The sequence below is a fragment of the Mytilus galloprovincialis genome, chromosome 7 (genome assembly GCF_965363235.1).
Source record: "Mytilus galloprovincialis chromosome 7, xbMytGall1.hap1.1, whole genome shotgun sequence".
Classification (NCBI taxonomy): domain Eukaryota; kingdom Metazoa; phylum Mollusca; class Bivalvia; order Mytilida; family Mytilidae; genus Mytilus; species Mytilus galloprovincialis.
In genome coordinates, this window is record NC_134844.1 from 47,281,324 (window position 1) to 47,297,082 (window position 15,759).

At 32.4% G+C, this 15,759-nt stretch overlaps 1 protein-coding gene across 1 annotated transcript in view; it reads right to left on the bottom strand.

Moving 5' to 3' along the window:
• The window catches only part of LOC143083131 (CD82 antigen-like), a 29,075-nt gene extending 13,552 nt beyond the window's left edge, over nucleotides 1–15,523 (bottom strand). Inside the window, exons 1-5 of the mRNA XM_076259359.1 lie at nucleotides 15,409–15,523; nucleotides 11,113–11,195; nucleotides 9,304–9,495; nucleotides 1,612–1,686; nucleotides 796–906 (exon numbers count right to left, since the gene is read on the bottom strand). Of these exons, the coding sequence (XP_076115474.1) occupies nucleotides 796–906; nucleotides 1,612–1,686; nucleotides 9,304–9,495; nucleotides 11,113–11,169 (435 nt within the window). The 5' untranslated portion in view covers nucleotides 11,170–11,195; nucleotides 15,409–15,523. The remainder of the gene's footprint in view (nucleotides 1–795; nucleotides 907–1,611; nucleotides 1,687–9,303; nucleotides 9,496–11,112; nucleotides 11,196–15,408) is intronic.
• Nucleotides 15,524–15,759: the final 236 nt, after the last annotated feature.

Here is a 15,759-nt window from a genome sequence, read left to right on the forward strand (position 1 = left end):
AAACTAAGGGGGCATGTGGCGTTGCTAATGAAATTGACAACTTAATCATTGGTAAAATAGCGATAAACAGATTATCATTGGTCATTTCAACTTGATTGCTTTTCTTACTTTCGCTGTACTATGGTATTTTGACCCCCCTGCGGTATATTGAACCCTACTCTAGACCTTTAATTAAAAAAATTCTGGCAATTTTAACTCTTTTATGTAGTTATAATACACCAATAAGTAGTTTGTATGTATTTAACTTGCTGGAAAAGATATTTTGAAAATTTTTCTTTGCTGTGGTATTTTGACCCCCTCCCCCTTTTTTACCATGAAAAATCAAAACTACCGTTATATATATATATATGTATATATATATATACATATGTTATAATTACAAATCATTAAAGCATTCAAGCTTCATATGGTCTAGTTATAATATGTCAATAAGTATTTTGAATGACATTTTGTTGGTAAAGATTTCAGAGCACTTATACCAAGCAAAGATATTTCTTTTAATCAAGCATGGAAAATGTACCTCCCCTTCTTGTATGAATGAGTTTTTAATCTATAATAAGCTTTAGAATAATGTATAATGTTCTAATAATCAACTAGGATGAAAAAAACAGGGGGGTTCAATTTACCATGGGGTTCAATTTTCCATACAGAGGGGGGTTCAATTTACCATGGGGTTCAAAATACCATATGACACCGGCTCAAGAGAGGAAATCGATCTCGTTGAGATGATCAACAATAATCTATAAATATAGGATACTTAAGAACACAACTGTTATTCTAGCTGACAAAACTAACCAATGTCTGAGTTTCATCCCAAGAGCGTGTAATTGTATCTGCCCTAGTTCCATCTGCGCCATAATATGTTTGTAATGTTGCTCTCATAGACGTTAACATGGTGGATTTTATCTGAAAAGGTCAAGTCAAATAGTTAATAACTTTTATCAAAAACATATCCCCATTTAAATCTCCAAGATCTACATTTCTACAGGGAATAATGTCATATAACTGATCTAGTACCTACTTTCACAATTCATCTTTTAGTTTTTGAATTGAATTAATTTTTTTTTCTCAACCGACATTAAAGCTAATCTAGCCAGGTAGTTTGGAAACTCCACATAGTGTAACCAAACAATCATTAAAAATGCATCAGCCAGACTAATCTTTATGGATTGTAGAAAAGACAAGTTTTGATGTACAGTTTATTTGTTCTTCTTCCTAAATAGAGCAGCCATTCCAACTGTCCTTTCTGCGCAGCCATTCCAACTGTCCTTTCTGTGCAGCCCTCTGTCCTTTCAGTCCTGTCCTAAACATTTTTGTTGTGGACATAAAAAAGAATTTACAATTGAAAAAAATATTACCATCAAAAAATACTATAAAGCCAAAAAAAATTACTATAAATCTAACAAAATAATGATAATTATCTAATTGTTTCATATATTTATTAATAAACATTATTAAGTTGTCCCCTTTCAAACAAGAAACTGCTTTAATGTGTACTTCATCTTAAAAGTATGCACCTCTGCTCTTCAATCCTAGTTAGAACACCATTTAGGATGAGTATCCATTCCTTTAAATACTACCCTTTAACAACAGATTAGATGTGTTACTTACTTCTCCTTGAAAAGCTGCTGCCATAATTCCTGCACCAATTAACATTATAAATGAGACTAGAACAGCTACAAAATACTGAAACAGAAAAAATAAATAGTTTGACAATTTGAATGTTCAACTAAGACTACAATTTTTATAGGCTTCTATGCCATGTATGCTAAATTATGCAAATCAAGGCTTACTTTGACCTGTTATGGTTTTACACATTTTGACTTGAATGGAGAGTTGTCTTATTGGCATTCATACCACATATTCTTATTTGTATCTAACTATCAGCGAAATACTATGTTTTCTCAATCCATTAATTTCAGTTCCCACAAAAAAGAAATGAATCCATTCTCTAATATCACGAATATTTAAGCTTAAACAATTTTTCATGAAACAAATTTGAAAACAACTGTAACACAACATTCCCTGGAAATCATACAAAGGTATAAGGGGGATAACTTACAATCATACAAAGGTATATAAGGGGGATAACTTACAATCATACAAAGGTATATAAGGGGGATAACTTACAATCATACAAAGGCATAAGGGGAGATAACTTACAATCATACAAAGGTATATAAGGGGGATAACTTACAATCATACAAAGGTATATAAGGGGGATAACTTACAATCATACAAAGGCATATAAGGGGGATAACTTACAATCATACAAAGGCATAAGGGGAGATAACTTACAATCATACAAAGGTATACAAGGGGGATAACTTACAATCATACAAAGGTATATAAGGGGGATAACTTACAATCATACAAAGGTATATAAGGGGAGATAACTTACAATCATACAAAGGTATATAAGGGGGATAACTTACAATCATACAAAGGTATATAAGGGGGATAACTTACAATCATACAAAGGTATATAAGGGGGATAACTTACAATCATACAAAGGCATAAGGGGAGATAACTTACAATCATACAAAGGTATATAAGGCGAGATAACTTACAATCATACAAAGGTATAAGGGGGATAACTTACAATCATACAAAGGTATAAGGGGAGATAACTTACAATCATACAAAGGTATATAAGGGGGATAACTTACAATCATACAAAGGTATATAAGGGGGGATAACTTACAATCATACAAAGGTATATAAGGGGGATAACTTACAATCATACAAAGGCATAAGGGGAGATAACTTACAATCATACAAAGGTATATAAGGGGGGAGGGATAACTTACAATCATACAAAGGTATATAAGGGGGATAACTTACAATCATACAAAGGTATAAGGGGAGATAACTTACAATCATACAAAGGTATATAAGGGGGATAACTTACAATCATACAAAGGTATATAAGGGGGATAACTTACAATCATACAAAGGTATATAAGGGGGATAACTTACAATCATACAAAGGCATAAGGGGAGATAACTTACAATCATACAAAGGTATATAAGGGGGATAACTTACAATCATACAAAGGTATATAAGGGGGATAACTTACAATCATACAAAGGTATATAAGGGGGGGATAACTTACAATCATACAAAGGCATAAGGGGAGATAACTTACAATCATACAAAGGTATAAGGGGAGATAACTTACAATCATACAAAGGTATATAAGGGGGATAACTTACAATCATACAAAGGTATATAAGGGGGGGATAACTTACAATCATACAAAGGTATACAAGGGGAGATAACTTACAATCATACAAAGGTATATAAGGGGAGATAACTTACAATCATACAAAGGTATATAAGGGGGATAACTTACAATCATACAAAGGTATATAAGGGGGATAACTTACAATCATACAAAGGTATAAGGGGAGATAACTTACAATCATACAAAGGTATATAAGGGGGATAACTTACATTCATACAAAGGTATATAAGGGGGATAACTTACAATCATACAAAGGTATATAAGGGGGATAACTTACAATCATACAAAGGTATATAAGGGGGATAACTTACAATCATACAAAGGTATATAAGGGGGATAACTTACAATCATACAAAGGTATATAAGGGGGATAACTTACAATCATACAAAGGTATCAGGGGAGATAACTTACAATCATACAAAGGTATATAAGGGGGATAACTTACAATCATACAAAGGTATATAAGGGGGATAACTTACAATCATACAAAGGTATATAAGGGGGATAACTTACAATCATACAAAGGCATAAGGGGAGATAACTTACAATCATACAAAGGTATATAAGGGAGATAACTTACAATCATACAAAGGTATATAAGGGGGATAACTTACAATCATACAAAGGTATATAAGGGGGATAACTTACAATCATACACAGGTATAAGGGGAGATAACTTACAATCATACAAAGGTATATAAGGGGGATAACTTACAATCATACAAAGGTATATAAGGGGGATAACTTACAATCATACAAAGGTATATAAGGGGGATAACTTACAATCATACAAAGGTATATAAGGGGGATAACTTACAATCATACAAAGGTATATAAGGGGGATAACTTACAATCATACAAAGGTATATAAGGGGGATAACTTACAATCATACAAAGGTATATAAGGGGGGATAACTTACAATCATACAAAGGTATATAAGGGGGATAACTTACAATCATACAAAGGTATATAAGGGGGATAACTTACAATCATACAAAGGTATATAAGGGGGATAACTTACAATCATACAAAGGTATATAAGGCGAGATAACTTACAATCATACAAAGGTATATAAGGGGGATAACTTACAATCATACAAAGGTATATAAGGGGGATAACTTACAATCATACAAAGGCATAAGGGGAGATAACTTACAATCATACAAAGGTATATAAGGGGAGTTAACTTACAATCATACAAAGGGTGCAATCCACAGTTTTTTTCTATGAAGTCATATTTTGAGGGACCATGCATAAGTGACCCTTAGTGGACTGATTAATGAAAATAATTGTATAAAACTAGATATCACTGAAATCAGAATGTTCTCTAGTTTATAATGAAATAAAAATAAAGTGTACTTTTAATATATTAAAAAAATTCCATCCAAAGAACATGGGGAAAAAAAGGCCTAATTTGAACATAAAAAAAATGAAATCAGGTCATGTGCACACCCATGAAGACATGATCCATGCACATTTTTCATAATCAAAACTGTATGAAGGTTTTTACCTGGCCTTTCAAAAAAATCTTGTTTAAGGGTATGGTTATCTGCTCTGAAAAGAGCTACAGTGGCTGCAAATAAGTTTTTTTCATTTTTCACTGCCTAAAAAACAGGTTGTTTACAGTGTTGTCTCACCTCAAAACATGTATATTTAATATAATTTTAAAAATTATTTCAATCATTCAACCTGTTTTACTTGAAAGCTTATTAACTATTTTTTACAATCAAATACAAAAAACATGATACTTTTTCACCAATTAAGTAAATAAACAGGGGTTTCCCTCGATGATTATTTTTATTCTGGGAATAACCCCTAGTTTTTTATATGAAACTGTTTATAGCACCCAAAGGTATATAAGGGGAGATAACTTACAATCATACAAAGGTATAAGGGGAGATAACTTACAATAATACAAAGGTATATAAGGGGGATAACTTACAATCATACAAAGGTATAAGGGGGATAACTTACAATCATACAAAGGCATAAGGGGAGATAACTTACAATCATACAAAGGTATATAAGGGGAGATAACTTACAATCATACAAAGGTATATAAGGGGGATAACTTACAATCATACAAAGGTATATAAGGGGAGATAACTTACAATCATACAAAGGTATATAAGGGGGATAACTTACAATCATACAAAGGTATATAAGGGGAGATAACTTACAATGGGAGATAACTTACAATCATACAAAGGTATATAAGGGGGATAACTTACAATCATACAAAGGTATATAAGGGGAGATAACTTACAATCATACAAAGGTATATAAGGGGGATAACTTACAATCATACAAAGGTATATAAGGGGAGATAACTTACAATCATACAAAGGTATAAGGGGAGATAACTTACAATCATACAAAGGTATATAAGGGGGATAACTTACAATCATACAAAGGTATATAAGGGGGATAACTTACTAATATACAAAGGTATATAAGGGGAGATAACTTACAATCATACAAAGGTATAAGGGGGATAACTTACAATCATACAAAGGTATAAGGGGGATAACTTACAATCATACAAAGGTATATAAGGGGAGATAACTTACAATCACACAAAGGTATACAAGGGGAGATAACTTACAATCATACAAAGGTATATAAGGGGAGATAACTTACAATCATACAAAGGTATAAGGGGGATAACTTACAATCATACAAAGGTATATAAGGGGAGATAACTTACAATCACACAAAGGTATACAAGGGGAGATAACTTACAATCATACAAAGGTATATAAGGGGAGATAACTTACAATCATACAAAGGTATAAGGGGGATAACTTACAATCATACAAAGGTATATAAGGGGGATAACTTACAATCATACAAAGGTATATAAGGGGAGATAACTTACAATCATACAAAGGTATAAGGGGAGATAACTTACAATCATACAAAGGTATATAAGGGGGATAACTTACAATCATACAAAGGTATATAAGGGGGATAACTTACTAATATACAAAGGTATATAAGGGGAGATAACTTACAATCATACAAAGGTATATAAGGGGGATAACTTACAATCATACAAAGGTATATAAGGGGGATAACTTACAATCATACAAAGGTATCAGGGGAGATAACTTACAATCATACAAAGGCATAAGGGGAGATAACTTACAATCATACAAAGGTATATAAGGGGGATAACTTACAATCATACAAAGGTATATAAGGGGGATAACTTACAATCATACAAAGATATATAAGGGGGGATAACTTACAATCATACAAAGGCATAAGGGGAGATAACTTACAATCATACAAAGGTATAAGGGGAGATAACTTACAATCATACAAAGGTATAAGGGGAGATAACTTACAATCATACAAAGGTATAAGGGGAGATAACTTACAATCATACAAAGGTATACAAGGGGGATAACTTACAATCATACAAAGGTATATAAGGGGGATAACTTACAATCATACAAAGGTATATAAGGGGGATAACTTACAATCATACAAAGGCATAAGGGGAGATAACTTACAATCATACAAAGGTATATAAGGGGGATAACTTACAATCATACAAAGGTATAAGGGGAGATAACTTACAATCATACAAAGGTATATAAGGGGGATAACTTACAATCATACAAAGGTATATAAGGGGGATAACTTACAATCATACAAAGGTATATAAGGGGGATAACTTACAATCATACAAAGGTATAAGGGGAGATAACTTACAATCATACAAAGGTATATAAGGGGAGATAACTTACAATCATACAAAGGTATATAAGGGGGATAACTTACAATCATACAAAGGTATATAAGGGGGATAACTTACAATCATACAAAGGTATAAGGGGAGATAACTTACAATCATACAAAGGTATATAAGGGGGATAACTTACAATCATACAAAGGCATAAGGGGAGATAACTTACAATCATACAAAGGTATAAGGGGAGATAACTTACAATCATACAAAGGTATATAAGGGGGATAACTTACAAACATACAAAGGTATATAAGGGGGATAACTTACAATCATACAAAGGTATATAAGGGGGGATAACTTACAATCATACAAAGGTATATAAGGGGGGATAACTTACAATCATACAAAGGTATATAAGGGGGGGATAACTTACAATCATACAAAGGTATATAAGGCGAGATAACTTACAATCATACAAAGGTATATAAGGGGGGGATAACTTACAATCATAGAAAGGTATATAAGGGGGATAACTTACAATCATACACAGGTATAAGGGGAGATAACTTACAATCATACAAAGGTATATAAGGGGATAACTTACAATCATACAAAGGTATATAAGGCGAGATAACTTACAATCATACAAAGGTATATAAGGGGGGGATAACTTACAATCATAGAAAGGTATATAAGGGGGATAACTTACAATCATACACAGGTATAAGGGGAGATAACTTACAATCATACAAAGGTATATAAGGGGGATAACTTACAATCATACAAAGGTATATAAGGCGAGATAACTTACAATCATACAAAGGTATATAAGGGGGGGATAACTTACAATCATAGAAAGGTATATAAGGGGGATAACTTACAATCATACAAAGGTATATAAGGGGGATAACTTACAATCATACAAAGGTATATAAGGGGGATAACTTACAATCATACAAAGGTATATAAGGGGGGATAACTTACAATCATACAAAGGTATATAAGGGGGATAACTTACAATCATACAAAGGTATATAAGGGGGATAACTTACAATCATACAAAGGTATATAAGGGGGATAACTTACAATCATACAAAGGTATATAAGGCGAGATAACTTACAATCATACAAAGGTATATAAGGGGGATAACTTACAATCATACAAAGGTATATAAGGGGGATAACTTACAATCATACAAAGGCATAAGGGGAGATAACTTACAATCATACAAAGGTATATAAGGGGAGTTAACTTACAATCATACAAAGGGTGCAATCCACAGTTTTTTTCTATGAAGTCATATTTTGAGGGACCATGCATAAGTGACCCTTAGTGGACTGATTAATGAAAATAATTGTATAAAACTAGATATCACTGAAATCAGAATGTTCTCTAGTTTATAATGAAATAAAAATAAAGTGTACTTTTAATATATTAAAAAAATTCCATCCAAAGATAATGGGGAAAAAAAGGCCTAATTTGAACATAAAAAAAATGAAATCAGGTCATGTGCACACCCATGAAGACATGATCCATGCACATTTTTCATAATCAAAACTGTATGAAGGTTTTTACCTGGCCTTTCAAAAAAATCTTGTTTCAGGGTATGGTTATCTGCTCTGAAAAGAGCTACAGTGGCTGCAAATAAGTTTTTTTCATTTTTCACTGCCTAAAAAACAGGTTGTTTACAGTGTTGTCTCACCTCAAAACATGTATATTTAATATAATTTTAAAAATTATTTCAATCATTCAACCTGTTTTACTTGAAAGCTTATTAACTATTTTTTACAATCAAATACAAAAAACATGATACTTTTTCACCAATTAAGTAAATAAACAGGGGTTTCCCTCGATGATTATTTTTATTCTGGGAATAACCCCATGTTTTTTATATGAAACTGTTTATAGCACCCAAAGGTATATAAGGGGAGATAACTTACAATCATACAAAGGTATAAGGGGAGATAACTTACAATAATACAAAGGTATATAAGGGGAGATAACTTACAATCATACAAAGGTATAAGGGGGATAACTTACAATCATACAAAGGCATAAGGGGAGATAACTTACAATCATACAAAGGTATATAAGGGGAGATAACTTACAATCATACAAAGGTATATAAGGGGGGATAACTTACAATCATACAAAGGTATATAAGGGGAGATAACTTACTAATATACAAAGGTATATAAGGGGAGATAACTTACAATCATACAAAGGTATATAAGGGGAGATAACTTACTAATATACAAAGGTATATAAGGGGAGATAACTTACAATCATACAAAGGTATATAAGGGGAGATAACTTACTAATATACAAAGGTATATAAGGGGAGATAACTTACAATCATTATATACATTCTCTTCATTTGTACAGTACTAAGACATCCCCATATAGATATTAGTATGAGGACGGCACCACATATTATCATAAGATATGCTCCAGCATTAAACAGGTCTGTACCAATTATATCTGATATGAAGATTTTGTCAACTGCTATCCATATTCCTATTCCTAACATTACTCCTGCTATGATCTGAAAAATATAAGTCAACTAATGTTACAATTGAGTTATTCTGTGGTTCATATTGTGTCAGGCTATGACCTTTTTTTAAGAACTCTTCATTATACTGCACTGAAGGTCCTAGGCATGGACTTAACCAAATATTCAGCTACCGGTAGTTTTAATAACAATGAATCAAACAATTTATTTTGCGTTGAGACTTGTCCTGAATCATTTCCATGATTTTCTATTAGAGAAGGGTGTACGTAATACTAGAAAATCAAGTCTAATCAATGCTAATGTTTAAGGGGAGAAGGGACAGTTTTTCTTCATATAATCAATGTAATATGATAGTATGGTGAATATACTTGCCCGACACCTATGTCCACTTGTCCCGGACAATCGGACAAACGTTAATGTCGAGCCCTGTAGAATCTAAATTATGAATGTCATTCTACATGTTTCTCAATGGACTATCTTATGTGTATCTAAAAAAATTTGTTCAAATAGGTTTTATACTTTTATTTTCTTAGTACATGTGTCCTGTCAATACAGATACATCATTCATATGTTTTGACTAGTGTTGTCAACGGTTAGCCAGTTAACCGGTTAACCGTTCGAACAACCGAATACCGAATACCAAAAACGCTAACCGGTTAACCGGACTTTTTTCAATTTTAATAGATTTGATATTTATTTGTATTGAAATCTTTAAATAGTTATGTTTTCTTTAAAAATTTTCGTCCTGGTAATTAATTTGACGGATCAATTATCCAGTATATTGAATGCTATTGTTAATCCAAAAATATAAAATTAATTAGAACTTGTCTCTCAGCTCCAGGCAAGATCTTAAGAAAACATAATTAGTTACATGTTTGTTTCACAGTAACTTTAAATCAGTAATACGATTAAATTTTACGATTTACTTCATTATTTCATTTTTGATCTATTTTTAGTAATATAGTGTAGACCTACATCTTAAATATGCAATCTCCGTCTTGCATGCTTTTGTTATACTTTAAACGAAAAGCTAACCCAAAAACTGTAAAAAACCAACGTGAACGTAATCAATGTATACTTGATGGAACGAGTATCAGGATTCATCAATTTAAATTAAAACACTCCAGATTATTTTATGGAGACAAGAGAAAACAAAGAATCATCGATTTCAGACATATTCAATTCTAAGAGATCAAGACGTGTTTTTTTTTTTTTTTATTTTGCAATCTGAAGTTAGTACAAACAGTGACATATAATATGTATTATATGTCTCTGGTACAAACGCCATAGTTAATACTTTGTATTTGATTATTAAAAGCCAATCTTCGACAGGAATCTTCACAGATAAGCCTTAAAATACCAAAGGACAAACTTCAATTCATCGTATTACAAAAACGTAAATGTATGACCTGAATGGAATGTAGTCAAATTGACAGTCATACCACATCTTCTTATATCTATGTGTAGGGTACTATTGATAAGGCCTTTGACTACCGGTTAACCAGTTAATCGGTCGAACGATTATACGAGTAACCGGTTAGGCAAAAGTATATGATTTGACAACACTAGTTTTGACTGATGTTTATTTACATGTAATTTGTTTATAACTGGTATATAATACATGGTACTACATGACTTTAATCTACTTACAAAGAATAGAACATTGGTAATTGTCATAAAAATCTTCAATGTTTGTCTGGAAAGCATTTTGCTGGTTCATGTAGTGCTACAATCTACAAACATATTGTAAACATAAAAGTTGATTCAAATTACATAGTTGTTATGATTGGTTGCTGTCTGTCAAAGTTGTTATTTGTTTATCCTTTTGTCATACATTTTGTAAACGAGGCCTGGGGCGTAGCTCCATATACGCTGTCACGCCATGGCGTGCACATCGTGGGGTCTAAAAAAATTATTTACGCCGGAAAATAAAATAAAAATACAAACGAGTAATAACGAAATATAAAATTTAACTTAACCAAGCAAATTAGAAAACGATACAGTATAACTATTTTAATAACGTCACAATTATATTTCAATATGTAAAATCAACTCTGACTGAAATCGTTTTTAATTTATTTGCGTGAATTTTCTGGTACTCAACGTAAAAAGCATAAAAAGCAACATAAACATGAGCAGTTCAAAGCGTGACAAGCCTAAATGGCAAACTTTAGACGATTTTTTCACTAAAAATCCTACTAACAGTACCAATAGTGATAGTCATGCAGAAACACAACCAGCAACAAATCAGGACAATATAGACTCTGAAACGTCACAAATTGACGATGTCAGAACTTAGCTTTAGCGCCACATCAGTGTCAATATCAAAGACAGTACAAAAAAATCTGGGACCATCTTATCCAGATATTTCTTTGTTGAAAGATTCGACATCCTTAGGAAAATATGTAAAATTACAACTTTTGACCGACAAATGGAAAGATGTCCACACCTTCAAATTTCCGACAAGGTATATTAACTCTATTTCAATAAAAAAAATATATAATGCGCTTCGTGGAACTAACAGGGCTGCAGGGGTTGTAAACCCACGTCTTTGTTTGGATATAAGGGTTGTAAATTTCGTACATAATTTTGGCAAAACATAACCAATTGACTTTTGTTCCATTTTTATCTCGCAACTTTGGATACGACCCTGAACAATTTAATGAATTACAGTAACCTTTATACAAGTTTGACTGTCCCTTTGGTATCTTTCGCCCCTCTTTTATACGTAAATTACGATAACGGTAATCATGGTAATCTGAATTCCCTCTTTAAATTATTGTGATATTTTGAAAGGCTACTTCATATTGTTCTGTTTTGACACCTTCCTGTCGAAATAAGGCGTCAACGCATTCAAGACTTCAAGAGAGAGGTTGAACGCTGGCGAGCTCGCTGTTGAATCCTACCTAGTGATAAAGTGCCGACAACACTGTGTCAAACGCTTGATATCGTTAATCCCGCATTGTATCCGTCTATTGATACAATTAATACTGTGTGTTCTAACAATGTCCGTTGCTAGTGCTACAGCTGAAAGGTCGTCTAGCGTACTGAAAGGTTTGAAAACGTACATCCGTTCCACAATGAGAAATGACAGATTGTCAGCTTTGGGTTTAATGCACATCCACCGTGATTTTCAGGTAAACTTAGACAAGGCCATGAACGTTTTTGTTGCAGCTAAAAAACGAAGGGCAGATTTTTGATGTTTCTCAATAAAAAATTATTAAATACAGTCTTAATAATTTGCTATTCAAACCAATTTTAGGCCCTCAGAACGCACCATTTTGCGTCTAGCCAAAAAAAACTGGGGGGGGGCAATCCCCCCCCCCCCTGGTTGGCGTGCACTTCAAAAGGACCCAGCTACGCCTCAGGAGGCTGTTAGTTTTTCATTGGAATTGTTTTACATTTGTGTCACAAAAGACAAAAACACTCAGATATTTTTACCGCATAGTAATAGTTTTACATTTGTCAGAACCTTTTGAAGCTACATGTATCTTTATTTGGATTTTGCAGATAAATTTGAAAAGAGCAATTATTAGGTTTTAACAAGGACTTGTTTAGTAACTACTGTATCCAAATAAATCCTTGGTCTAAAGGCAACAACTTTTAGTTAGCAACTGGAAAATGATGTTTGTATGAGTGATCAGCCTACATTGAAATAAATAATCAGTTTTTGGAAGTTATCTTATAATGAAAGTCGCTAGTAATGATCTAATCAATTGCAATTTTTACATTGGATGTGACCTATGATACTGCAGAAATTGTTTGTGCTTTTGACTGATAACTGAATTTATCGCTATTTTGTGCGTTTTTCCTTTGATCTTTTTTTATGTGATTATTTTTCATATCACATTGTATCGTACTATTCGCTTGAGATGGAAAATTACCTCTAGAAACTAAGGAGACACATGGCGTTGCTAAGGAAATTGACTTGAAATTGACATCGTCGTCATAGGTAAAATAGCGATAAACAGATTATCATTGGTCATCTCAACTCGATTGCCTTTCTCGCTTTCGCCGTCCCGGGTCAAGCGAGAAAATCAATCTCGTTGAGATGACCACCGATAATCTATAAATATTTCTTATAAATGCCCAGATATTATCAAGTATAAAATAATATTCCTTACTGCTTGTTCTAAATTCATTTCTTCAATGAATCCTCATGAAAATATACTTTTTGCAAATGTGTGTAAACTGTTTATGCATGAGAAGAATATCTCGAGGACATTTTCCACTGGCAAGGATGAAATATTTGTATACTACAGTTATATATATAGTAAATGTTTTACATTGTTATAAATTAAATATGAGAATTTGAGTCAAATCAGTGAACATGAATTTGATACATTGTATCCTTTATATATATACATGTACATGTATATATAGCTAAGTGCCCCTAATTTAAACTTTAAATAAAAATATAGAGTGGGGTACTCATTTTCACCATATCTTTCCATGTTTTCTGCAGTTTATGTTCAGGTCTTTATGTTTTTGAAGTATACGGATATTTCCATATGAAGATAACTTCAAATGCAAAATATTCTTAGCTTGAAAACATGTTTGTTTGAAAAAAAAAATCACCTGAAATGTTAGATTAAAGGATGTTTGAAAGTTCCTGATGTTTAGTCAAAGAGGGACACATATTCACCGTTTTTACACATCTATTTAAAACCAAATAACTGCAGCTTTAAACAATAAAAATCAATTTCATTATAGATGAATAGCAGACATTTCAAAGGTGTACAAAAGAACTGAAAATTAGGGCAATCAGTCAAAGAATTACTAAGAAATACTTTTTTGAAATCGTGTTTGTCATTCAGGAAATTGGCCGAAAATGGTTGTCCATTTTTTTCTTTGCGGCAAGTGCAGAAATTTTGTCTCAGTTTAAAAAATAATCATATTTGTTATAAAAATATAATTTACTGGCATATTTCTTCTATTATAGGCATCTTTTAAAGTGTTCTCACCTCAAATACGGTGAAATTGTGTCCCCGGCAAATATGTGCGCCCCTCTTTGCATGAAATATAAAGCTAAATATGTTTTTTCTCAAGTAAGGACCTGTGACCATCCACCAGAACTTCGGATGTTTAGTACTTCAGTACTTTGATTTTTAAATCTTTTTAATGAAATACAAAATTGAAATAATTACATGTAATATTTTTGCAATGGATTATTTCTTTCACATTATTTGACATTTATACAGGCATGACAGTGGCGGATCCAGCATTTTAAAAAGGGGGGGTTTCCAACACAGAGTAAAGGGGGGTTCCAACTATATGCTCCCATTCAAATGCATTGATCGGCCAAAAAAAAGGGGGGTCCATCCCCCGGAACCCCCCCCCCCCCCTGGATCCGACACTGCATGACAGGGTTGTTTTATCAAAAACATGTTATTTTATTCCTTTAGTTACTATGCATAGGTTCTTATTGTATGATTTTGGTTTTTGAAATATGTGTGCAAGTGGTCCCCACTTCCTTAATACATGTATGAGAACACGGATGATTTACATGTACTAATATAATTTGTGTAATTGAGATATCAGCAAGATTATTCTGCTTAAATATCACCAAATCTTTTGGGATTGTCAATATTGAATAAAACACAATAATTTGGTAAGATTAAACAATGAGTCATTTAGTTATTTTTGAAACATGCTCACAAAATGCATGTGAACGAAATGAGTGTTGTGTAATAATAATACTAACTTTATCATTATGACAACTTTATAAACACTTAAATTATTTGAACTTTTCTATTTTTTAAGATTGGAATTTATTCTCTCTCAAGAGACTCAAACAAAATTCAACTGTTATAAATGCTATTTTCTAGTTTATAACCGAGTCACTATTATAAAATCTGTAACAATTACCCGTTTACTTTTGAGAGTGAATTAATCATTAAAACACGTTTAATAGTGTTATTATTCATACATTACTTTAGTACTTACTTCTTTCAAATGTACAGGTTGCTTTCAGTTACTATTAAGTAATTTACACCTATATTTTGAATTTAGTTTAATTATGAAACCGGAAGTATCACCTGAATAGGTAAAAAAGGTAAAAAAGTCCGGTATGTTAGGTATGCAGATCCCGGTCTCATTCCAATTTCTTCTTCTTCTTCTTCTTCTTCTTCTTCTTCTTCTTCTTCTTCTTCTTCTTCTTCTTCTTCTTCTTCTTCTTCTTCTTCTTCTTCTTCTTCTTCTTCTTCTTCTTCTTCTTCTTCTTCTTCTTCTTCTTCTTCTTCTTCTTCTTCTTCTTCTTCTTCTTCTTCTTCTTCTTCTTCTTCTTCTTCTTCTTCT